Here is a 26498-nt window from a genome sequence, read left to right as displayed (position 1 = left end):
AGCAGCCTGCACACGGAGAGGTGGTTCTCCGCTGGCACGTCCCCAGGTCAACCACCAGGACGGAAAAGGCCAAGGGAGACTCCTGCCAGCTCGCCTGGGATGTGCTGACTGCCTGCCCCTGCCCTGGCGGGGTTTCAGTCTCGCTTCCTCTTGCCCTGGGGGCCTAGGGACCTTGCTGGGGCTCTCTTCTTTGTACCAGGCCTTTGAAACATCTTCCTGCTGCTTGTAGGAGAAGCTAGCTTCTTGGAGGGGCCTTTCCTGGGTGAGGCCCGGTCTGGGCTGGAGGCTGAAGTTGCATTGGATAATTTTCTAACAGCTTTCTCCGACTGCTCCTTTACCAGGTCCAAGACTGTCTCTGGGAAACAAACATTTATTTAGTGAGAAACAGAAATCCTGGAAAGGAAACTCTAAAGGAAGCACCACCCGGATACCTACAACTACATGAGGGCTCTTTAATATAAATTCTTGGGGTCCCTGGGTGGCTCAGTGGTTGAGCACCTGCCTTCGGCCTGGGGCGTGATTGTGGAGTCCCGGGATCGAGTCCCACGTCGGGCTCCCTGCATGGAGCCTGCTTCTCCCTCTGCCTGTGTCTCTGCCTCTCTCTCTCTCTCTCTCTCTCTCTCTCTCTCTCTCTGTGTGTGTCTCTCATGAATAAGTAAATAAAATCTTTAAAATATATATACATAAATTCTTTTCAGGGGCGCCCGGCTGGCTCAGTGGTAGAGTAAGTGACTCTTGATCTCGGGGTTGTGAGCTCAAGCCCCATGACCGGCCTTGATTTAAATAGATTAAAGGGTCACTCCAGGGATCCATGGCTCTGGAATAGTTCCCTTAAGATAGTCTTGCTCCTCTCTAAGCCTTTCCTGAATCCCCACCCTGCCTCTGCTCACTCGAAGGGCCCCTCGTTCCCCAGGACACCCTTCTCTACCAGAACCTCAGTGCTATATATATGTTTCATTTGCCTGTGCTACATTTGACTCTGATCTACAAGCCAGGTTCACGGCTATTAGCCCCAGGGATTAGCACAGTGACGGCTGCAAAATCAGTGCTAAAGGAATGGTGTCCAGTGAGGAAGAGATGAATGGACAGAGGACAGCAGGTCTCTGTGGAAGCGTGCACTGCCCGGTGTGCGGACTGTGGTATAGACTGAGCCACGGTTACGGTCCTCATCCAGAGCACCTGCTGGGGTGGGAAACAGATCTCCCACCCGGGGAGGACTGGAGCGCTTCTGACAAGGGCTCTGAGGCCTGAGGCTGAGACAGAGACGGACTCACTGGCGAGCGGCCGGAACTGGACCCTCTTGCTCTTGGTTCTCACTGGCACAGGCCTGTACTTGCACTTGCCTGGGGGCGCGCGCCTAAAAACAGAAAAGAGGAGGACACAAGATTCTGAAGACGGGACAGGAAATAAAGATCACCAAAAGGCACACATCGGCAAGAACTGGCTTCAGTTCTCTTTTATCGATGGGGATGGGACAGAAGGAGGAGGAAATACGTGATGAGCTCAGAGAGGGAGAAAGAACAGGGACACCGCAGGTTCTGGGGACACAGTGTAGTGAGCAGGTCAGGGGCACCGGCATAGTAACAGAACTGGGTTCAAACTCTGGGGTAAGTAACCTTACTAGGCATCAATTTCCACATCTATAAAACAGAAAAAGTAATAGTACCCATCCTAGAAGGAATAAATAAGAGCTGTGTGGGGCACCTGGCTGGCTCAGTCGGGTGAGTGGCCGGCCAACTCTTGATTTCAGCTCAGGTCATGATCTCAGGGTCCTGGGATCAGGCCCCATGTGGGGCTCCGTGCTCAGTGGGGAGTCTGCTCAAGGATCTCTCTCTCTCCCGCTCTTCCCCTCCCCCCCCTTTGCTCTCTCTTAAATAAATGAATAAATCTTAAAAACAAAATAAAAATAAGAACTGTGTACTTGGCATACTATAAGTGATTAAGTCACTCCTAAAATTATTCTTTAAGGAGATTTAAAAAACGACACTTGGAACAGTGCCCAACACATAACGAGTGCCCCAGAGATGACAACAATGGTGATAATGGTGGTGATGGTGGTTGGTGATTCTCTATAAAAAGAATTCTATCAAGAACTCATGGCACAGGCACCTAGGTGGCTCAGTGGCTAAGCGTCTACCTTTGGCTCAGGGCGTGATCCCGGAATCCTGGATCAAGTCCCAGGGAGCCTGCTTCTCCCTCTGCTTGTGTCTCTGCATCTCTCTGTGTGTCTCTCATGAATAAATAAATAAAATCTTAAAAAAAAAAAAAGAACTCACAGCACAGCCCTTGAAGGATTGCCAGCCTCTCTGCCTACTAGAATAAGAATTTCATAACTGCAATTCCCTAGGTGCATCTTCTGAAATAACACGGACCCTGGAGACTAGGAGCACTCACTATTCAGAGCAGAGACAGAACTTTCCAGTCAGTCCCACTGTCTCCTCTTCTGCTGTCCTTGCTCCAGCTCAGTCTCTCCTTGCTATCATCCTCAACCCAGGTGGGAAAAAAAGTAATTTTATTTATATAACGGACACCAAGTGCTCAGGTGCTGCACTAATGCTTCATAAATCCAACTCACTGAAACCTCATAACAAATCTATGAGATAGGTGTCATCATGATCCCCATTTTACAGACGGGAAATGGAGGCACACAAAGATTAAGAAACAGATGCAAGGCCACACAGCTAGTTGGTAGCAAAGTCAAGTTTCAAACCCGGGCTCTCAAGGAAGAGCAGGAAGAAATGATGAAAGGAAGGGGTAAAAAAAATCACACAGAAATAAATCATTTGTTCCTCAGAAAGCTGGCACAGGTGCATTCAGTGCAAGATAGGCTGAATAAGTAAGCAGAGCAGAATCTGGACCCAGGGCACCTGGGTGGCTCAGTGGTTGAGCATCTGCCTTCGGCTGGGGGCGTGATCCCGGGGTCCTGGGATCGAGTCCCTCATTGGGCTCCCTGCATGGAGCCTGCTTCTCTCTCTGCCTGTGTCTCTGTCTCTCTCTCTGTGTCTCTCATGAATAAATAAATAAAATCTCAAAAAAAGAAAAAAAGGGCAGCCAGGTGGCTCAGCAGCTTAGCGCCGCCTTCAGCTCAGGGCCTGATCCTGGAGACCTGGGATCGAGTCCCATGTCAGGCTCCCTGCATGGAGCCTGCTTTTCTCTCTCTCTCACTCTCTTTCTCTCTCTCTCTCTCATGAATAAATAAATAAAAATCTTAAAAACAAAAAAACTGGATTCACTACTGGAGAAGCTCAGAACGTATGTATAGCTCAATATGATTATAGCCCAAGTGAATGAGAGCTGCTGAAAGGACTCTGACCCACAAAGGGAACAGTGTCCCCATCCCAGGCCCCCTCTTGCTAGCTGTCCCTTAGGCAAGTAACTTAATGTGGCCAGGCTCAGTTCCTACCTTCCCTGTAGAGTGACGGTGTGAGCCTGTCTCCCTGGGAGAGAGAGCCCCCCTGCACAGCACCCAGCACAGTGCCTGGCACACAGTGACATCTCAGTAACTGTCAACCCGAGAGAAAGGTGAGCGAGGAGGGATGTCTTCCGTGTGGAGAGGCTTTACACTTGTTTTATGGCTGCTCTGATGATAGAAGGGAGCTAGACTGTCCCCTAGCCAAATCAGGAAACTGTCAAAGGAAAGACAAAGTGATTCACACAGGAAACTTTCAAGTGGAAAGGACAGCACTGCCCCCCAGGCCCAGCCATTATCTGCTGCCTGAGGTGCTTTAACTGGGTCCTGGGTTTGCTCCCCCAAAACACAGGAAATATGCGGAGCCCATAGTGAAGCCAGCCCAGTACCTGCTTCGTCCCTTAGGAACCCTGCATGTGCCATTAGGAGAGCACCCCAGGCACCGCCTCAGGCACTGAGCTTCTTCCAGGAATTCTTGAGAACACTGAAACTCAGCTTCCAAACGGTGCTGAGCTGGGCCTGGCTCCTGAGCCCTGAGCCCTGAGCCCTGACCCACGTGCAGCCCATTTGTCACACATCTTCTGAACATCACCCAAGACAGGAGTCAGGTAGCCTCACAAAGAAGTTTTCTTCTGCGGGCCTGTCTTCAAGCTGAATCGTGGGGCAGACTTTCTTGCTTTGGGGAAAAATCCTGAGATAAATCCATGCACAGCCCCAGGCTCTCAAGAGGGACACGCTACATCACCCTCCCAGGAGGGTCCCAACCACACACTCGACACCTTCCCAGATGGGAAGCTGTACAGTAGCCTCGGTCTGGGCAGTCGGTTAGCCTCTGACAGAGGTTGGCAAAAGAGCAGAAGTAAACCGAATGGAATCTACCAAGCAAATAACTATTGCCACTGAATTCCAAAAAGGGTCAGGTGGAAACACCAAGAAACCCATTAAAACCAATTTGCCTAGACCCTCTTATGCTGCTGGTGGGAATGCAAGTTGGTGTAGCCGCTCTGGAAAACAGTAGGGAGGTTCCTCAAGAAGTTGAAACTAGAGCTATCTTATGACCCAGCAATTACAGAGCTAGGAACTGACCCCAAAGATACAAATGTAGTGACCCAAAGGGGCACCTGTACCCCAGTGTCCATAGCAGCAATGTCCACAATAGCCACACTATGGAAAGAGCTCAGATGTCCATTGACAGATGAGTGGATGAAGAAGCTGTGGTCTATATACACAATGGAATACTACTCAGCCATCAAAAAAAGATGAAATCTTGCCATTTGCAATGATGTGGATGGAACTGGAGGGCATTATGCTAAGTGAAATAAGTCAATCAGAGAAAGACAATTATATGATCTCACTTAGATGTGGAATTTAAGAAACAAACCAGAAGATCATAGGGGAAGGGAGAGAAAAATAAAGCAAGATGAAATCAGAGAGGGAGACAAACCATAAGAGACTCAACTCTAGGAAACAAACAGCGTGGTTAGAGGGGGATGGGGTAACCAGGTGACAGGCATTAAGGGGGGCACATGATGTAATGAGCACTGGGTATCATATAAGACTGATGAATCACTGACCTCTACCTCTGAAACTAATAATACACTATATGTTAATTAATTGAATTTAAATTTAAAAATGCTTAAATAAATAAATAAGTTGTCCCAGATTTGGCCACTAGGAGCCCTTCAAAGCTGGCTCCTGCAAATAAATAAATAAATAAATAAATAAATAAATAAATAAATAAATATTTTCAAAAGAAAGAAAAAAAAAAAGCTGGCTCCTGCAGAAAAAAAATAATAACAATTTAAAACATTTTTTTAAATTTTAAAAAATAAAAAAGATGTTTGCCTAGGACCTGGAGACCTCAACCAAACCCAGGGGATAGGGCCACAGTCCTGACTTAGGTGGTCACAACCATACACCCATTGTTAGATGATCCCAGACAGAAGTTTCCAGAAACATGTTAAAAAAAAAAAAAAAAAAAAAAAACAGGAGCCAAAGGTCTAGGCTAGTCATCCTAAAAAAAGCTCACAGTCCTCATTTCCCACCACAAAGAGACTGTATCCCAAATATTTCATAATTCCTAGAACACTGTCCTACACGTTCATTTGCCCAATCTGCTTTTTATCGAAAGCAGAGATTTGTTTCGGTTGATCATTTCTAGTAACTCCTAGGGAGCCAGGGCTGCTCTTATGATCTGCCATGAAGATCGGGGCTGATATAGATGTGCCTAAGAAGAAAATGAGACCAAAGCTCACCTGGATGGGTCAACAAATTTGTAAATCGATCCTTGCGGTGCATAAGCGCTGGGGTAAGACGTGGCCAGGAAATAGAGCTCCCCTAGGAAACAGGAACAGGCGATCAAGAACACGGTCGAGGCACAGAGCTGATGCACAAGAGAAAGCTGTCGACATGGGGTTAGAGCCCCAGGAAGGGAAACCCGGAATCCCAACAGCGAGGCCTTCACTGGGCCGTGAGCCCCCTACGGAGGAAACCCTTGTCTGGGCCCCCAAAGGCTACCTAAGAGTGCACCCCATAGAGGCCCATTTGTGCTTACGTTCACCGAACTAAACTGGCTCCCCCTTTATGATCGCTTTACTCTTAGAAACGTCACCTTAACGAATCTCCACTTCCTTCCCCATCTCCTTACTACTGATAAGGATTCTCTGAAAAACCCTGAGATCGCTGTAGGTCAAGACAGTGTATCCATCACTTTCTATTGCCCTTTCTTCAGGCCACAGGGGCCTCTCCCCACTGCCCCTGCACCTCGCTTTTCTCTCCATCTGCACCTTCCTTCCTTGGTCCCTGGGGCCCTGGTTTCCCTTTACCCTCCCACTCTTCAGGCTTCCTGCTGGCTTTCTCCACACCTCCAGAAATCACCTCTACTCATGTCTCCTGCTCCTCCCATTCACCCCTGTCTGAACACACTCTGCCCACGGTCACTACCTCATTCCACCTCTACTCCCGGTTACCTGTGAGGGACAGGATGGGATAGGGTGGACGAGCCCAACTCTGGAGTTGGAGCCATCTGACTGAATTCTGACAACACCAGCTGCTGGCCGCGTTGTCTCGGGCAAACTTTAAACCTGGGTAACCCTGATGTTCTGGATTAATTCATTTGCAAAATACGTCACATGATTATTAGGGATTACACTAGAAGGTGATGGGGCGTCTGGGGGGCTCAGTCAGTCAAGTATCCAACTCTTGGTTTCGGCTCAGGTCGTGATCCCAGGGTCATGAAACCAAGCCCCACATCAGGCTCCACACTCAGTGGGGGTCTACTCAAGGATTTTCTCTCTCCCTCTCCCTCTGCTCCTCCCCACACCTCTCAAATAAAAAACTAATCTTTAAAAAAAAAAAATACTAGAAAGCGATGATCAGCCATTACTCTTACCTTTTTTTTTTTTTATGATAGTCACACACACACACAGAGAGAGAGAGAGAGAGAGAGAGAGGCAGAGACACAGGCAGAAGCAGGCTCCATGCACCAGGAGCCCGACATGGGATTCGATCCCGGGTCTCCAGGATCGCGCCCTGGGCCAAAGGCAGGCGCTAAACCGCTGCGCCACCCAGGGATCCCTACTCTTACCTTTTTACCTCTACACCGTCACATTTGTGCCAATGCACTGAATGGAACTCACTTGCTGTAGGCTCTCTCTCAATTTCATGGAAGTTAATGTCTACCAAATGGCTAATTGGAAAAACCTAGAACTTCAGGCAGCTCTGAATTATTTCCACAACTTTTTTCCTTGAATTTGTGGAGGACAGTGACCAACATTTGTCTCGTGCTGAATGCAAGGCTTACGGGCTTCGCAGAGCCCCTGTGCACAGCCGCCTAATAAACTCTGGATTTTGTGTACTCATGAACTATATCATCATCCTGCCCTATACGAGGTCTGGGGCATTAGGACACACCCGACCCTAAAGCCAGTTTGCCTCCTCTGATTGGAAACCCGGGCACTGTCCATTAGATAAATGAGGGGCTTACCAAGTGTCTGCACGTACACAGTGCCATCATACAGAAGCCCCTCTAAGCCATACAGAGAATTCCTGTTTTAATTGAAAACCCCCCTTTGTGGCATATTCCCTACACCAACAACACCAGTTTATGTAAGAAGTATGTCCTAAACATGCCACAGACTTCTCATTGTATTTTTAGAGGAAAACAATGCTGGAAGCAAATTTCATCTGTAAAGTTCAACCGAAAACTTTAAAAATATATTTTAGGATCAAAAAAGACCACCCCAAAACACTGTAATATGCCATGTAAAACGAAATGTGTGTGATGCAAATTTACAGCAAGCAGTTGTACTTTGAAAGCCAGCCCTCTTGAGAATGTGACTGACATGCAGAAATCCAACCCAAAGGGACCCAGCCAGCAATGGGCAGCCCCGTACCCACCCCTCCGCAGTCACTTATTTGCACCAGCTGTCAGCTAGCAAAACCTGGAAATACACCACAGCAGTACTGGGGGTTCAACCAAAAAGGACGGGCCTATGGCTGGTGGCTGATAAGAATAAAATGCTCAGATCTAAAAATATGTCCCTAAGTGGCAAAGGCTATGACATGAGCAAAAAGTCTGAATCACTCTGCACAAATACACAACAGCAAGCAACTCTGGAAGAAAATAACTTGCCTTAAAAACAGCCTTCCTGGCTTTAGGACCATCGGGCAAAGTCTGGCTTGGGAACACCCTGGCAAGTCCACTCGATAAAATTCAGCCAAGGACACTTAGAAGGCAGCTATGCTAACCACTATACCACCAACGCTCCCAAGGACACTTAGTTTTGTTTGCCAGATGTACTGACTGATACTTAAAAGCTGCCTGTTTTCTCCTGCGAGAAGCCTACAGGCACAGCAAAGCCAGGGGTTCTGAGGCCTCCGAAAAGGAAAAGCCACAGAACACAGCAGCCCAGGATCCCAGGGCAGAGCCGCCTCCGGGGTTCCAGGTTCCAGGGCTCCAGCCTCCAGGGAGAGCAAGCTCCAGCCTTCAAGGACTCCAGCCTCCCTGGGGCACCAGGCTTGAGGGGTTCCACCAGGGAACCCAGAGATCCCAGCATCCATCCACTTTCACATCATCCACTTTCCACTGAGCATCACCCTGCCAGCCTGTGGTTTCTCTCCTTTTTTGTATGTTTGGACTTCCAATTTGGAACTCATTTACTTAGATTTTTCTCTATTAAGAATGCTTGAATTCTTTAAAATATCCTCTGCTCCTCTAAAATATTCATCCCAAACTATAAGCTAGGAAAAGGTCCAGCAGCCGACTGGATCTCCTTATGTCTTGCTCAAGTCAAGGTCTGGCACAGGCACCCCATGACTCAGCGTGGAAAGAAACCCAGTACTGAGGAAACCTTCAGGGCTCTGGTTTACACTCACAGAGAAGCCCAGGTCTGGAAGGGACCCTGAGAGAGCATTTTATTCTCTTCTGAGACTCCAAGCATGGCTAGGATGCAGTGCCAAATACTAAAGAGATCATAGGCCCCATGCTCATCCCAAAATAAAATTTTATCTTTCAGAATGCAATATAACTTATGTAATAAGCTCAAATTAAAAATCCATTTTCTGATTACAGAATTTGAGGAAATTTGGAAGAGCTGAGGCTGTCTCTCATACGTGCACACAGGCTTTGCTCTGCCGATGCCCTTAACAAATACCTCATCTGTCTAGTGAATAGCCTCCTAGCTGACTGTCGACCCATTTCCCAGATCTCTCAGGAAAGAAATTCTCCTTGGCTCACTCATAGCACTGGCCTCCCAGACTCCTGGCAGGGTCAGGAAAGGGAGGATCACCAGAGGTGCTTCCTCCCAGGCAGCACCACTAAGATAAACATCAGTGTCACGAGGTCAGCCCCACCACTGGCCCTGTCCTCGTTCCTGTGATTGCAGATTAGATAAAATCAGGACACGGATCTCCTTCATGGTCAAAAGACCGAACGAAAGACCAGAATATAAAGCCTGATTTGCCCCATAGAGTGAGGTATGGGCCTCAACCAAGAAGTAGGGATATTTGATCTGTTGCCTCACTGGTGAAATAAGCATAATAATTACATCATGGGGGTGTTGTAAGTACTAAATAACATAAAGAAAAATGTAAAGTGCTTAGAACAGTATCCGGTATATTATAGAAGTTGACTATGGGGCACCCAGGTGGCTTAGTAGGTTAGGCGTCTAACTTTTGATTTTGGCTCAGGTCATGATCTCAGGGTCATGAGATCAAGTCCTGCATCTGGCTCTGCACTGAGTGCGGAGCCTGCTTAAGATTCTCTCTCTTGGGGCACCTGGGTGGCTCAGTGGCTGAGCATCTGCCTTTGATTTAGCTCAGACCCTGGGGTCCTGGGATCAAGTCCCACATCAGGGTCCCTGGAGGGAGCCTGCTTCTCCCTCTGCCTATGTCTCTGCCTCTCTCTGTGTGTCCCTTATAAAGAAATAAATAAAATCTTAAAAAAAATTCTCTCCTCTCCCTCTGCTCCTCCCCCCATCACACATTCTCTCTCTCTCTCTCTCTCTCAAAAAAAAAAGTTGACTGATAGTGAAAATACAAGTGTAGTTGCTATTTAAATAACAATAATAATAGTAATAATAATTATGACAAATGTTTAGTTCACAATGCCTGTGATGATTTAAGTTGCCATAAGCAGAAACAGAATAACCCTGTATATTTCTTACCTGCTTCATCTTCCGCAAAAGATATGATATATTTGCTGTATGTGCTGATCAGCCCTGGGAAGGCACAGGACTCAGTGTTGCCCAGACAAATGTCCTGTTTCTTCCATTTCTTGGTTTCTCTATCTTCCTGCAAAGCCATAAGTCGACTAGGTGAAAAACAAAACGCTTATTATAGGAATCCATATTTTCACCATGCAGGATATTTTTCCTCCTGGAAACAGAGAATCAGAGTACTAGAACTGAGTCTCCCCTAGGAGATCAACACCTAGTCTCTCCCAGGAATCAGAAAGCTGCTTCAGAGTTACCTCAGTCACCCGCTGGCCCCAGAGAGAGAAGCTCCTCTTCTATTACAGGAGGAGTCCAGTGCCCTGTGAAGGTTGCATCACTACAAAAAACTGATCTTTTTTTTTTTTTTTTACAGATTTTATTTATTTATTCATGAGAGACACACAGAGAGAGAGAGAGAGAGGCAAAGACACAGGCAGAGGGAGAAGCAGGCTCCATGCAAGATCACACCCTGGGCCAAAAGCAGGCCCTAAACCGCTGAGCCACCCAGAGATCCCCTCAAAACACTAATCTAATTTTTTTTAAGATTTTATTTATTTATTCATGAGAGAAAGAGAGAGAGGGAGAGAGAGAGAGAGAGGCAGAGACACAGGCAGAGAGAGGAGCAGGCTCCATGCAGGGAGCCCGACACGGGACTTGATCCCAAGACTCCAGGATCACGCCCTGGCCTGAAGGCAGGTGCTAAACCGCTGAGCCACCCAGGCTGCCCAACTAATCTAATTTCTATTAGTTTGTGACCTTCACTAATCGCTCAACGGGCTAAGCCTCACTTCCCACTTCCCACAAAATGAATTTACTGCGGACAAAAGTTGCAAAGGTTATGTAAGATAATAAACACAAATAGCTGCCCAGTGTGCCTGGCACATAGTAAGGGCTCAAAAACTAGAAGCTATTTTTGTTATTATGCCTAGTAGCAGGTAGATGCTTCATCTCCCTCCATCATCTGTATGACCTAAAAGCAGGTTTTTAGAACAAAAAGAAAAGGAGGAGTGGTAAATTAGGGCATCACCTGAAACATTTTATAGAAACAGAGATGTTCAATCCCAGTGATTCTGGTGTGTATGCTTAGACTAGGAATCACTGAATATCAACCAAGTGACATGTAAGGAGGTGGAACTGTGGATGAGAGTTGTGGGGAAAACCTAAAGAACAATTAAACCCCAAAGATCTAACAAGTGATGACAAAGGAACTGACCAATTACTAGTTTTACCCCATTTCTGGAACCAAGAATTGCAGTATGAAAATATTACCACCCTTTCTTACAAAGATGGGGTAACAGGAGCCAGACTTACCCTCACACCCTAAACAGTCAAAAGCCTAGACAAAAGGGAATGACAATTTTTAAAAGACATTGGAAATCAGAAAACAAAGGACTACAGTCCCTAAGAGATGGGAAGCAAACAAGGTAAACCCTAAAATCGTCCTAGCTTACTGCCTTAAAAAAGTTTCCAGAATGAGGAGGAAAAACACAGGCAGAGCCAGCAGACTCCTCAAGGTGAAAAGACAGAGATGAGAGTCCAGGAAGACTAAGCAGGAAGAACCTGCAGCACAGATAATGGGAAGAACAGGCCCCAGAGATCTGCAAAGTATCTCGCTTGAGTATCCATCACTATACTTCATAGCATATACATGTGAGAAAACTACCTAAAACAGGGGAAAGAATTAGAAAGAAAGTACCTGGGACTTCCTCAGGATCAGGCATAGTTTAAGTATAACTCAGAGAGCATTGGGAAGAGTTTCTAGCAAACTCTTGCCTCAATATTGAGGAATAGATAGTTCTAGTATAAGCACCACACTGATCCTCCATAACAAATATTAACAGCAAGACTTGAAAGGATCAAATTATTTCGAAGTAACTTAACTATGTCCCAGAACATGGGATGCTGCGTGGCTCAGTGGTTGAGCATCTGCCTTCAGCCCAGGGCGTGATTCCGGGTCCTGGGATCAAGTCCCCCATCAGGTTCCCCACAGGGAGCCTGCTTCTCCCTCTGCCTATGCCTCTGCCTCTCTCTCTGTGTCTCTCATGAATAAATAAGTAATTTTTTTTAAAACTATGTCTCAAAACAAAGCTCAAGGATATTTAGAGATACAAAAATATTCAACACCCACAACGTTAAATTTACAATGTCTGGCATCCACTAAAAAATTGTTAGGCAGTAATGAAACAGGTAAATACAAGCCATAATAAAGAGAAAAATCAATCAAAACTGTAAAAGAATTGACACAGATGTTAACTTCGGCAGAGAACATTAAATAGTGATTTTTACTCTGATTCCATATGTTCAAAAAGCTAAGTAGAGAATGGGAAATATACAGAAGACCCCAATCAGGTTTCTAGAGATGAAAAATACAGTGCTTAAGATTTAAAAACAAACACTGGATGAAATGAATGGCACATTAGAAGCTGCAGAAGAAAAGATTTGTGAACTGAAGACATAGCAATAGGAACTACCCAAATTTAAATACAGAGACATAAAATTTAAACGTGAATAGATCATCAATGAGTTGTGGGAAAAGTTTAAGCAGCCTAATATACACATAATTTAAGTATCCAAATAAGGGACGCCTGGGTAGCTCAGGGGTTGGGTGTCTGCCTTCGGCTCAGGTTGTGATCCCGGGGTCCTGGGATCGAGTCCTGCATGGGGCTCTCTGCAGGGAGCCTGTTTCTCCCTCTGCCTGTATCTCTCATGAATGGATAAATAGAATCTTTAAAAAAAAAAAAAGTATCCAAATGAGATGAAAAAAGAGGGTGGAGAATCAAAAAATATTTGAAAAAATTGTCAAAATTTTTCTTTATTTGACATACACTAGAATTCAGAAATCCAATAAGTGCAACCAAATCCAAGCACAAGAAATATGAAGAAAACTACACCAATATATACCAAAATGAAATTGCACAAAACCAATGTTAAAACCTCAAAAGCTGCCTGAGAAAACAAGACATGTTAAACATGGAGGAAAAATATAAGGATGACAGTAGATCTCTCACTGGAATTAAGGCAAAGAAGAAGATAATGGAGATTTTTTTTTAAGATTTTATTTATTTATTTATTTATTTATTTATTTATTTATTTACTTACTTACTTACTTACTTACTTGAAAGACCATGTGAGAACAAGAGCAGAGGAAGGGCAGAGGGAGAGGGAGGAGCAGACTCCCCGCTGAGCAGGGAGCTCAATGCGGGACTCATCCCAAGACCCCAAGATCATGACCTGAGCTGAAGGCAGACACTTAACCAACTGAGACATCCAGGTGCCCATGGACAACATTTTTAAAGAATTAAAGAAAGAATAAATCAACACAGACTTCTATAGTTTGCAGAAATATTTTCATAAAGGAAGGGATCAAAAAAGACAGCAAAAGCAGAATTGATCACCAATGAATCCATTCTGCAAACAATGTTGAAGGAAGTTCTTCAAGTATTAAAAAAAAAGGACATCCCGGGAAGGAAATGTGCACAAGGCAATGAGGAGTATTGAGAAGGGTAACTCTGTTTCTTACCACCACTGTAATACATCACCACAGCTTGGTGGCTGAAAACACTCACACTTACTCTCTTACAGTTTTGGAGGCCAAAATCCTGAAATTGGTTCCACTGGGTCAAAATCAAGATGTTGGCAGGGCTGTGCCCCCTTCAGAGTCTCTGGACAAGAATCAATTTCCTTGCCTTTTCCAGCTTCCAAAGGCTGTCTGTCCTCATGTCTTGACTCACGGGCTCATCACACTGCTTCTGTTGTTGCACTGACTTCCATCTTTTCTGCAAGTTTCCCTCTACCTCCTTCTTCCAGTGATATTTGTGAATACATTTAGGACCCACCTAGATAATCCAGGGTAATCTCCCAAATCAAATACAGTCTGTTTGTGACCACAATCAAACTAAATCACACACACAAAAAAAAAACCTTAATCACAAATCAATAGCACAAAGATCCAGGAAAACTTCAGATATTTGGAAACTACATAACCCACTTCAAAATAACTTGGGAGAAGATAAGTCAAAGGGAAATTAGAAAATATTTTTAACTGAATGAAAACGAAAACATGATGTATCAAAATTTATGGGATACTGTTAAAGCAGGATTTGAGGGGAAATTTATAGCACTAGACACATGTATTAGAAAAGATGACAGTCTCCAGGGACCTGGGTGGCTTGGTTGGGTCTCTGTTGCTTTCAGCTCAGGTCATGGTCTTGTGGGTCATGGGATCAAGCTCTGTGTCCGGCTTCGTGTTCAACACGGAGTCTGCTTAAAATATTATCTTCCTGGCACATCTGGGTGGCTCAGTTGATTAAGTGTCTGCCTTGGGCTCAGTTCATGATCCCATGGTCCTGGGATTGAGACCCACATCAGGCTCACTGCTCAGTAGGGAGCCTGCTTCTCCCTCTCCCTCTCTCTCTGCCCCTCTCCTCCTGCTTGTGTTCTCTCTCTCAAATAAATAAATAAATCTTTAAAGAAAAACAAAGGTAAAGAAAATGACAGTCTCAACTCAGTGACCTCAGTTTCCATCCTGAAGTAGTATGTTATTTGAATGTGGATGTGGATTAGTTGTAAATGTATATTGAAAACTCTAGGCAACCACTGAAAAGGGAAAAAATGTATAACTGAGGTGTTAAGACAGGGGAGAAAATGGAATTCTATAGAATGCTCAGTTAAATCCACAAGAGACAGAAAAAGAGTGGAAGTCAAAAACAGAATAAAGAACAAGGGCAACAAATAAGCAGCAGTAATAAATACAGTAGATATTAATCCCACTATGTCCATAACACTTTGAATGTTAATGGTCTAAATGCACCAATTAGAAGACAGAAGAAGGGACGCCTGGGTGGCTCAGCAGTTGAGTATCTGCCTTTGGCTCAGGGCATGATCCTGGAGTTCCAGGATCGAGTCCCACATTGGGCTCCCCGCATGGAGCCTGCTTCTCCCTCTGCCTGTGTCTCTGCCTCTCTCGCTGCGTGTCTCTCATAAATAAATAAATAAAATATTTTAAAAAAAAATAAGACATAAGAAATAAAAGGGGAACTTGGGTGGCTCAGTTGGTTAAGCCTCTCTTCTGACTCTTGATTTTGTCTCAGGTTGTGATCTCAAGGTCTGAGATTGAGGCCCACGTCGGCCCACGCTCAGTGTGGAGTCTGCTTCTCCTTCTCGCTCTGCTCCTTCCCTTGCTCTCTCTCTCTCAAATAAATGAATAAATAAAATCTTTTTAAGAAGAAATAATAAACAAACAAATAACAAAAATCACCAGCGTGGATCAAAAAACAAGACCCAACTATATATATGTTGTCTACAAGAAAACTTAGGCCTGAATGACTTCACTTGGAAGAAACATATGAGGAAGAAATAATAACTATTTTACACAAACTCTTCCAGACAAGTCAAGAGGAGAACACCTTCCCCAACTCAGTCTATTAAAGCCTGCCTTACCCTGATGCCAAAATCTTGCAAAGTTATTCCAAGAAAGAAATCCCTTTATGAACACAAATGCAAAATTTTCAAACGACATGTTAGTAAATCAAATCCAACAATATATTAGAAGGAGAATACATCATGACCAAGTGGTATTTATTCCAGAAATGCAAGACCACATCAGTGATTTTTTAAAAAATCAATGTAATTCACTATATTAAAAACTAAAAATGAAGTTGAGCACTGAGTGTTATACTATAAATTGGCAAACTGCCTGGGTGGCTCAGTGGTTCAGCACCTGCCTTTGGCTCAGGGAATAATCCCAGGGTCTTAGGATCAAGTCCCACATCGGGCTCCTCACAAAGAGACTGCTTCTCCCTCTGCCTATGTCTCTGCCTCTCTCTGTGTGTCTCTCATGAGTAAATAAATAAAAAATCTTTTTAAAAAATGAAGAAAAAATTTCTTAAAAAAGAAAAATGAGAAAACTACAGGATTCTCTCACTAGATGCAAAGATGCATTTGACTAAACTTGACATCCTTACTTAATATAAACTCTCAGTAAACTAGGAATGGAAGGAAAATTTCCTCACCTGATAGAGGGCATGTACAAACACCCACAACTGACATCATACTAACTGGTGAAAATGAAAGGCTTCTATCCGACATTGTACTGAAGTTTAAGATGAAGTAATAAGTCAAGAGGATAACAATAAAGACATTGCAATTCAGGAAAAGAAAAAAATGAAAGTATCTATATTCACAGGTAAAATGATCTTGTGCATAGAAAATCCAATAGAATTTACACACACACACAAGCTAATAAGAGTTGGGAAGTAGCTGGTTACAAGCTCAATACACACACACAGACACTTAAATATGTATAACAAACATATAATAAATATAAATATATAGTAAAACTGAAACAGTCAAACCAGGAGTAATTACCACATGAGTAATTTGTGGTATATCCATGCAATTGAATATTACAAAGCAATAAAAGAGAAAAACTACTGACACATGTGACAACAGTGATGAGTTTCAGACATTATTGAATGAAAGAAGCCATACATGTACAAGAAAAGAATACATATACATGATTCCATTTACATTAAGTTCTAGAAGCAGAATTAATGTGTGATGGGAGTGGTTGTCTCTGGCTTGTGTGTGTGAGTGTGAGAAAGGACAGGATGGTATTCTAGAGTGATGGCAATGTTCCGCATCTTGACATTGTTACAAGTACATATTGTAAAACTTTATCCAACTGTGCTCTTAGAGATTCCATCTCACCACATGTAATCTATATCTCAATAAAAAGGTTAAAATAGAAGAAAAATGAAAGGAGACATCAATCTCTTACCCACTCACGAAGTCCCCAAAGATGTAGAGGCCATTGAGATTTGGGGATTCACACCCACGGTAGACATATCCTCCAGTGACTGACTTCCCCACTGTATGGCCATAAGCATAGATTGGGAGAATGTCATCTGTCCAGGAACAAAGAGAGGGTCACAGCTAAAAACTGAGGCCTGCAGGTGTCTGGGTGGTTCAGTTGGTTAAGCGTCCAACTCTTGATTTCAGCTCAGGTCATGATCTCCGGGTTGTGAGCTCGAGCCCCCTGTCACACTCCATGCTGAGCATGAAGCCTACTTGGGATTGTCTCTGTCCCTCTCCCGCTGCCCCACTCCCCCATCCTGCTCATGCAGGCACGTGCACTTTCTCTGTCTCATTAAAAAAAAAAAAAAAAAAGTGAGAGCTTCAGGGAGGAAGATGGGGACTTTCAAATGTAGTTTGCCTGATTGAGTGGAGAATGTTTTATCTCTTTGTCTTCAGTAGGGCAAGCAACCAAGAGAATCACATTTATTTTTCCCAACAGACCAACCACAGTATTCGTGAGCTTCCCATTTGACTGGTCTCTGCAAGCAGAGAAGAAGCCAAAAATTCCCCCACCTGTGAGGCAGTGACCTCAGAATCCACACACCTATGTTTATCCCCTAGGCTGACACAGCAGATACTCAGGTTCAAGGATCTGAAAACCTTTTGAGGATCTCGAGGATGCCTTTGTAACTTAGAGGACCGAAACACACTGGTGATAAAGCACAACTGAAAAGTACACCTTGATTACTGACGTTGAGGGGTTGTACATGGACTATACCACCTGACTCTACATGGGAATGTCATTTCAGTGGGCTGTTCCAACTGGGAATAATTTAAAACACACAACCACCAATCTTCCTCTGCTAGTGGTTCGCAAAATAGCATGCCTAAAGATCATGTGGGTAATTTATTTGAACTATAGATCCCTAGGTCAATCCCAGTCCCTGAATACACCCAATATTCAAATGCATCAGGTCAACACGCATCACTCAAGCATTTCTGGTGCCAGTGGCTGGAGGGCCAAGCTGAGAAGTCCGATCCCACAGGCCATGATCCAGGACACCTGGACCACCTGCAGGGCACAACAATCTCAGGTTGTATCCCCCACCTCCACCTCCAACCCCCACGACTCCTTCAAGAAATCACCCAGAGACCGTCTTACTTACCCAGAGAGGCATTGTGACAAAGCTTTCGGTCGTAACATTCAAATCCTTCCTTTGCCCTCCAACCATAGTTCCCACCTTTCACAATGATGTCAACTTCTTCGAACCTATTTTGTCCCACGTCCCCACAGAACAGGCGGCCACGGCCCAGGCGTGTGACGGGGTCCCCTCGGTCCATGGAGCAGCGCCACATGTTTCTGACCCCGTAGGCATAGACGGCAGGGTGGGCCCCCGGCTCAGCCACGAATGGATTGTCGGGGGGTACTCGGTACCTCTTGCCCTCTGAGCCGGCGCCGTTCACATCGATCCTCAACACTTTCCCCAGCAGGGAACTTCTGAAAGAAAGGAGCCCGGGCAACAGGTGCAGGATGAATACTCCAAAATGGGATTGCTGCATCATCGGCTAGTTTTATTTGTCATGTTTTTGAAGCACCTCCACTGTTTCCCATAGCCGCTGCACTATTTTGCATTCCCACCCACAGCACACAAAGCTCTACCCATCTTCAGCAACACCTGCTGTCTATCCCATCGTGGTTTTGATCTGCACTTCCCTGATGATTAGTGACACTGAGTATCTTTTCATATGCCTGTTGCACATTTGTTTACAAGAGGAGTAAGTTCTAGAGATCTGGGGTACCTTGTCCCTATAATTGACAATATTGTACTTACGATTTTTTTTTTAATACTTAAGTCTTTTTTAAGAGGGTAGATTTTGTGTTAAGTATTCAAAATTTAAAACTAATTAAAATAATAAAATATAAGATAGGGGGGTCTGGATGGCTCAGTGGTTGAGCGTCAGCCTTCCCCTCAGGTTGTGATCCCTGGGTCCTGGGATCGAGTCCCACCTCAGGCCCAGTAGGGAGCCTGCTTCTCAGTGGAAGTGGACCCCATACGTTTTACCTTTCCTTTTAGTTTATCATTTGTCTTAGTAAAAACTGTTGAGTATAGAATGTGAGCAGAGGGGTGGCGTGCCTCACTGTATACAAAGTGAGGCATATTGTTCTCATATGATTGAGATATTGATCTCAATATTGATATTGATTCTCAATCAGTTCCAATCTGTTAGATGATACTCTGCTTCTCTGTGTCTCTCATGAATAAATAAATAAAATCTTTAAAAAAAGAAAATAAAATGGCACCAGACCAGAGACCACCCAGGAGGGCCTACTGATAGTTAATGCCAAACAACCTCCAGGAATCACATGGGGAGACATGATTTTATACACATACGATATTTATGTGTATATATATATGTGTGTGTATATATATATACACACACACACATATGTACACAAGATATATACATGAAGTCATGTCTATACTAAATAGATAGATAGATAGATAGATAGATAGATAGATAGATAGATAGATGGATAAGTGTATAGATTTAGGCAAAATGTTAAGGCTCACCCAGTTTGGGCTCAAAGAAAACTGGTAGGCAAAAGTTTGATGTGATCCTGGCCCATGTGACCCTGAGCAAGCAAGATGCAGCTTCAATTTTTAAAATGTTTTCGATGGGATGGTTTCTCTCAGATTTGGTTTAATACTGAGAATTTTTTGGGGGGGAAATTTGGAACACTTCATGAATTTGCACATCATCTTTGCAGAGGCCATGCTCATCTTCTCTGTAGTATATGTGCTGCTAAAGTGGGCACGAATACTATGAATTTTTAAAAGGTTGATTCTTCCTCTTACAGCACTGTGGTCACAAAAACAGAAAGAACAGGGCTTTTGGCGAGGCTCTGCCAGTAACTGTGATCTCTGGGCCTCAGTTTCCTCATTTGTAAAACAGAGGAGAGAAACACTACCTCGAAGTGTGGTTGTGGTGTGAGGGGTAAATGAGTTACTCTGCGCACAGCAGGAGAGGCAATTCCCGACGGTAGGCATTTGACAAATGTTAGCTCTTGGTCATTTTTTTTTAAGATTCATTTATTGGGGCATCTGGGTGGCTCAGTGGTTGAGCGTCTACCTTTGGCTCAGGGCATGATCCTAGAGTCCCAGGATCGAGTCCCACATCGGGCTCCCCACAGGGAGCCTGCTTCTCCCTCTGCCTGTGTCTCTGCCTCTGTGTGTGTCTCTCATGAATAAATAAAGTCTTTAAAATAAATAAATAAATAAATATAAAGATTTATTTGAGGGATCCCTGGGTGGCGCAGCGGTTTGGCGCCTGCCTTTGGCCCAGGGCGCGATCCTGGAGACCCGGGATCGAATCCCACGTCGGGCTCCCGGTGCATGGAGCCTGCTTCTCCCTCTGCCTGTGTCTCTGCCTCTCTCTCTCTCTCTCTCTCTCTGTGTGACTATCATAAATAAAAAAAAAATTAAAAAAAAAAAGATTTATTTGAGAGAATGGGAGGAAGGGCAGAGGGAGAGAGACAAGCAGACTCCCCATCTGAGCCAAAATCAAGAGTCGCCCACTTAATCCACTGAGCCGCCTGGACACCCATTAGCTCTTGATTATTAGAACTTCAATATTTTATTACCAGGGATAATGGGATTCAAGTGCTTGCTGGTGCAAAGGGCAGAAGGATCACATGACCTTTATCAAGGTTGGCACGGCCTTCACTGGGCTCCCTCCCACACCAGCTTGAGTTTGAATTTTGGTTCTGCCATTTGTTTGCTGTGTGGCCTTGGACAAGCTACTTTACTCCTCTGGGCCTCTATTCTTTTGTCAGCAAAATGACTATCATAATACCTACACTTCATAGGAGTTGTCCCTTCCATAAGTATTTCTGAAGGGACTCCCAGGCCAGGCTATTCCAGGTGTTGGGGATACATCAATGAACAAATGATGCCCTTGTGAGATGTTAGAATTACATTCTTGGGGCACCTGGGTGGCTCTCAGTTAAGCATCTGAGCCTTGGTTTCAGCTCTGGTTGATATTGAGCCCCACACCAAGCTCTACACTCAGCATGGAGTTGTGCTGGAGTTTCTCTCTCCCTCTGCCCCTGCCACTCGTTCTCTCTCTCTCTCTCTCTCTCCCTCCCAAATAAATACAATCACATTCTTAAATACACACAAGGTATTCAGAACTGACACACAGTGAGCATTCAGTACATATTGCTTATTAAAATACCTTCTCACATCTCCAGGACCCAGCACAGTGCCAGGAGCACAGTGCTCAATAACACTGCTGAGCTGTATTGAAATGGGTAATAGGGCAGCCAGGGTGGCTCAGCGGTTTGGCGCCGCCTTCAGCCCAGGGCGTGATCCTGGAGACTTGGGATCGATTCCCACTTCGGGCTCCCTGCATGGAGCCCTCTTCTCCCTCTGCCTGTGTCTCTGCCTCTCTCTCTTTCTCTCTCTGTGACTATCATAAATAAATAAAAATTTAAAAAAAAATTAAAAAAAAATTAAATGGGTAAGACCTTGGTGTGGTTAATAATATTCTGCTAATATATATCCAACTCTAAATTCATCTCTACATAGTGTTCTGAGGGTTATACTGAGCATCCAAAGTATTACTTACCAAATACACTGTGCCTGAAATGTATAGGACCAAAAACCAAAATGTTCCTCCCACTTGCTTCAACAAAGGGGGTTACATCTTGCAGCAAGTGATTTGGGTTTGACCTTCTGAAGACTTCATCTCAGCAAAAATGTACCAGGGCTCACCCCTAAAGGGACAGGGACCTAAATCCATCCAGCTTACTTGTTCTGAGCATTTCCAAACTTGCCAAAGGGATTCCCAGCCCGTTCTCCATCCCCAGTGAAGATGTACAGGTAGCCATCCACACCAAAAAGAAGTTGTCCACCATTATGATTTGAGTCTGGTTCTTCTATCTCTAGGATGACTCTGGAAGGAAAAGAAACCATGCATTGGGCTTTGATACAAGCTAAAACTGCATCCTCTTGAGACACCCAGAAAGGACTGGTCCAAGCCAGTCCTGCTTCGGAGTTTCCAAGGTCACAAAGGTTGGGGCTCTATGACACTCCTTGTTTCCCAGGACGTCGCCTTCATTTTTCTTTCATATCATGATTCCATGAGCTGTAGACACAGCCAGACTAACAATCACCCTTTTCTGGGGCTGGGCCTTACTCCTGGCTCTACCAGAATTCTTAATCCCTTCTTTTGAGCAACCCAGCAGGGGTTAATGTATCAGTTCTCCATGTTCTTTTCAATCCCCCAACTTGGCTATTTGGGAAAATAGAGACACGGCAGAAAGGACAAGAAGGAAAAAGGGCAGAATGGTGGAGTAGAAAGACCATGAGCTCGGATTTGATAGAATTAAGTCCTTATCGGACTGAGCATCCATAGCTCTATGGCCTTGTGCCACAGGCTCCTGTGAGGATAATACCCATGTTCAAGGCAAAGGGCCTGGAATCCAATGGCCACACAATAAGCAGAGGCCGCTATTATGTTTAATATATTGATATTATCTATAATCATTTCTCAAACCCTTATGGCTGCTGGCCATTGCTTACATTCTATAAAAACAAGTAAGCATGGCTCTGATTAGGTAACTGTAAGGTGATGATGGCTATACCCCATGAAGACCCCCCACTCAAAAATCTAATTTGTCTGTCCTTATTAATCAACAAAGACTCCTTGGTCAATCTTATAAGCCAGTGGCTCTAAAACCAGAAACGTTTCCCTTTATCATCTTGGAGGACAGGCTGGCATTGTCTTGGAGCAGGGTACAGAGGTGCCTGTTCTTACAGGCATGTCTTACCTTTCTGATTTGGGGTCAGCTCTGTTGGGATCAGCCCGAGAAACCTTCATCTCACTAATCCGGATCTTTTCTTCCTTATTCTTGCCCAGACACGAGTAATAAATATAGAACTTGCGGTTGCGGTGGAATTTGGGATGAAAAGCCAACCCCAAGAAGCCTCTCTCGTCCCCTACCCAGGGGGTAGTCAACACGATACTCTTGAGGTCCAAGAAGGGTTGTTTCAGGCGACTCCCGTCAGGCAGATAGACCCACACCACCCCCAGCTGCTCGGCCACGAAGAAGCGATGGGTGCCGTCCCCTGCGTGGACCATGGAGACCGGGTTCTTCAGCCCATTGGCCACCTCGGCCAAGCAGAGCTGCAGGCAGCCCTGCTGGTCCTGGGCCACCACACCCAGGTTGCGGTTGAGATGGTCATTCCTCAGGACGTTGGGGAAGCAGTAGTCCTCGTCAGGAAGGTTCAGGAGGTGGCAGAAATGGGCGCCGTCCACTTCCTGTGGCCCCCGGGGGCGATGGTCATTGGTCAGTAGGGAAATGGCAGAGCGGCAGTTAGAATGGAAGGCAGAGCAGTAGTCAGAGCAGAGGCCAGGAAGGTTCCGGAGGGGCGTCTGAGGGTTCTCGGCGTCGTAGAGATGAGCTGCATAGGGCGAGCACTCCTGGGAAAGGAAAGGAGGCTTGCTGGGTGGTCAGACCGGCCGCAGGGGGGCTGGGCCCAAGCTTTGAGCAAGGGGAAGGAAAAGTGGTCTAGGAAAGAGTCAGAGGGACCCCTGGGTGGCTCAGCGGTTGGGCGTCTGCCTTCTGCTCAGGGTGTGATCATAGGGTCCTGGGATCAAGTCCCGCATCAGGCTCCCTGCATGGAGCCTGCTTCTTTAGATGTAGATTTAGATTTTTTAAAGATTTCTAATAAAATCTTTAAAAAAGATAATTAAAGGAAAGAATCAGAATTCTGGAGTGACTATGACCAACGCCCCAAATTTTCTTTTCTTTTTTTTTTAATATTTTATTTATTCATGAGAGACAGAGAGAGAGGCAGAGACACAGGCAGAGGGAAAAGCAGGCTCCCTGCAGGGAGCCCAATGTGGGACTCGATCCCAGGACTCCAGGATCACGCCCTGGGCCAAAACCCAGGCATCTCAACGCCCCAAATTTTCTAGCCAGTTAGTGCTCCTGGAAGGCAAAAAGGGTTGAGAAATCTTTCATGTTCACAATACCTTCTCTAGCATTTTAACTTAGTTCTTGATACTTAAAATTTTTTTTAAGATTTTATTTACTAAAAAAAAAAAAAAAAAAGATTTTATTTACTTATTCACGAGACACACACACAGGGAAGCAGAGACACAGGCAGAGGGAGAAGCAAGCTCCATGCAGGGAGCCCACGCGGGACTCGATCCCAGGTCTCCAGGATCACATCCTGGCCTGAAGGCGGCACTAAACCACTAAGCCAACCAGGCTGCGCAACACTTAAAATTTTAGTAAGCCATGACTTTTTTAAAAGAATACTGATTACCCCACCGATAAATGCTGCATCCGTAAGATTTTATGTCTTTATCCAAATCTGAAGCCACGTGGCAAAAGTTCCACATTTGCTGAATCTGGGTGTTGGATACATGGTGCATTTAATTAGTTAATTTTCTGTGCTTTTCCATATGTTTGAAATAGTTTACCGGTAGTAGTAAAATTACCAACTGGACATGTGATCTATCACTTCCAGAGATTAGGCATCTAGTCATTTCTTCACTTATTAAAAATATGTAAGTGCTAAAAAAATAAAATACAATAAAATAAAATAATAAAATAATAAAATAATAAAATAATAAAATAAAATAAAATAAAATAAAATAAAATAAAATAAAATAAAATAAAATAAAATAAAATAAAATAAAATAAGTGCTTCATCTACACAAAGCACCACGCTGGGAGTTAGACAAATCTCAGCTGTGGCTATGGGGTCACACCACTGCTCTTGACACAAACACACAAGACCTGCGGCTCGGGGCTCCCTGAACTACAGCGTTTTTTAGGAGGAGAATAGAATATTGTGGGCAGACAACCAACTCCCAATAGTCAAGAAAGACAAGCAACCGGGACTAAGTAAGAAAGGCCAGTTTAAGGGGCACGCTTGTGGGCCTCGCATGGAGCCCAGGGCCCGCGAAGCCCCTTCTCATCACTGACACCCCTCCCAGGGGCCGAAGGGGCAGGACCATCCCTGACACCCCCCACCCCCCCAGTTCTCCCCACCACAAAGGGGCAGCAGCATTTCTCAGATGTGCAGGACCCTGCTCACTCTTACGCCAACCTTGGCCTCAGCAGCTTGCAGAGCAAACTCCTGCTCTTGGAAAGAGGGGTGCATGTGGAAAGAAAGGGAAGGGGCTTCTAATAAACAGACTCGTCTAGGTTATTCTGATTCCTCAAATCCCTAAAACAGGAGAGCTGCTGAATTCGGCTTTTGGAACCTTCATCCAGTAGGCAAAGTGGGGGGGGGGGGGTGGAGACACTTTTACCAGGGGAAAATTCACAGTCCTGGTGTTGTTCCTGAGAGCCCAGCGTCTGCCCTGTCATCCCAGAGTTAATTCTCCAGATGACAGCGGAGGGTGGCGCCGGCGGTGGGGGGAGTACAGCCCGATGATGCCACCCAGGTGGCCGGCGACCGGGTCAGGATCTGCGATGTTCCCTGCGAAGGGCCGCTGCGCTCTGGGTCATGAGCAGTTGTGGTGGTGGTTGGGGGGGGGGGCGGTGTCTCGGGTCACAGGTCGGCCTGGACTTCCCGCCTCCTCGCCCCCAACACCTCATTCGAGCACCCCCACCCGTGACAGCCTCTTTGATCGGCTCCCCAATGCGAATCTCTCCCCTGGGCCCTGGGCCGCTGTCCCAGAGTCGGTAATGGGGGGAGGGGTGACACCTGCCAGGGAGATGGATTTGGGCCCTTGGAGAGCCAAGAGAAGCACAACCCCTGTGAGTCATTGCCACTGGCGGCCTGAAGCTCCAAAGCCCCAGCTCCAGATGCTGGGGGGGCCCCGACCCCACCACCACCATCCTCCCCCTGCGGAGCCCCCGGCACAGAGGAGCCAGACGAGGACCGGGCCCCAGCAGGTGCCACCTCTGCCCCCAAGCTCTCCGTAAGCCACCACAGGTGCGCCCGGTGCCCCAGGGGGACCCGGCCAACGCGTTCTGGGAGCTCCATGGACACCCATCTCCGCCTTCTGCCGGGGAAAGCACAAGGGCCAGCAGAGCCCAGGGATGGGGGCCACCTTTGGGTCTCCCAGCAGAAAGCAAACCCAGCACCCCCACCCCCCGCCTCCGTGTGTCCGTCCAGAGCTCCAGGGGAGGCAGCTGCCAGGTGAGCTTCTGAAGGAACCCACGCCACCCAGCCAGGCACCCGCACTTTGCTAGGCGGGCTCCCTCGCTGCTGCAGGGCTACGCCCAGGCCCACCTGGCACAGGATGTCCTTAACGTAGCCGCCGCACAGCTCGTGGCCCTTGAGGTCTAAGTAATCCATGATGTCCTTGTAGCGGGCGGCGAGGCGGCGGTCCTTGCGCTGGTCACAGCAGCCGAAGGACTCGTAGTCGGAGCAAAACTCGAGGTGCAGCGCGGGCTGGAAGGGGGGCCCGTAATCCAGGCACTGGGGGTGTCCCAGCAGCAAGCCCAGCTGGCCCAGGAAGAATGTGAGGCAGAGGTGGGAGACGGCTTTAGAGGCAAGGAGCCTGGGGGCCCAGCCACTCAGGGCTCCCCCAGGAACGCACCTCCTCCGCAT

At 45.8% G+C, this 26498-nt stretch overlaps 1 protein-coding gene and 1 pseudogene across 1 annotated transcript; both read right to left on the bottom strand.

Annotated features, from left to right (window-relative positions):
• HHIPL2 (HHIP like 2) lies at positions 1–26498 on the bottom strand. The gene is made up of 9 exons (XM_055333888.1): positions 26178–26498; positions 22751–23403; positions 21730–21873; positions 18084–18415; positions 16901–17027; positions 10075–10220; positions 5665–5746; positions 1275–1357; positions 1–355 (listed from the first exon to the last, which is right to left on the bottom strand). Exons 1-9 carry the CDS (start codon positions 26496–26498, stop codon positions 135–137), a joined length of 2109 nt encoding a protein of 702 aa, XP_055189863.1. The 3' UTR covers positions 1–134.
• Positions 19645–19735, bottom strand: LOC129515449 (U6 spliceosomal RNA; annotated as a pseudogene).

The sequence above is a fragment of the Nyctereutes procyonoides genome, unplaced genomic scaffold (genome assembly GCF_905146905.1).
Source record: "Nyctereutes procyonoides isolate TBG_1078 unplaced genomic scaffold, NYPRO_anot_genome, whole genome shotgun sequence".
Classification (NCBI taxonomy): domain Eukaryota; kingdom Metazoa; phylum Chordata; class Mammalia; order Carnivora; family Canidae; genus Nyctereutes; species Nyctereutes procyonoides.
Note: the sequence above shows the minus strand (reverse complement) of the source record. Positions and strands in the feature narration are given on the sequence as shown.

Excerpts from the sequence above, each read along its gene's own strand:
- HHIPL2 (XM_055333888.1), bottom strand. The coding sequence starts at position 26,498 with ATGCGGAGGAGGTGCGTTCCTGGGGGAGCCCTGAGTGGCTGGGCCCCC. Across the intron at positions 1,358-5,664 it reads AAATTTGTTGACCCATCCAG|GCGCGCGCCCCCAGGCAAGT; the intron begins GTGAGCTTTGGT and ends TTCTGTTTTTAG. Across the intron at positions 356-1,274 it reads CCAGTTCCGGCCGCTCGCCA|AGACAGTCTTGGACCTGGTA; the intron begins GTGAGTCCGTCT and ends TTTGTTTCCCAG.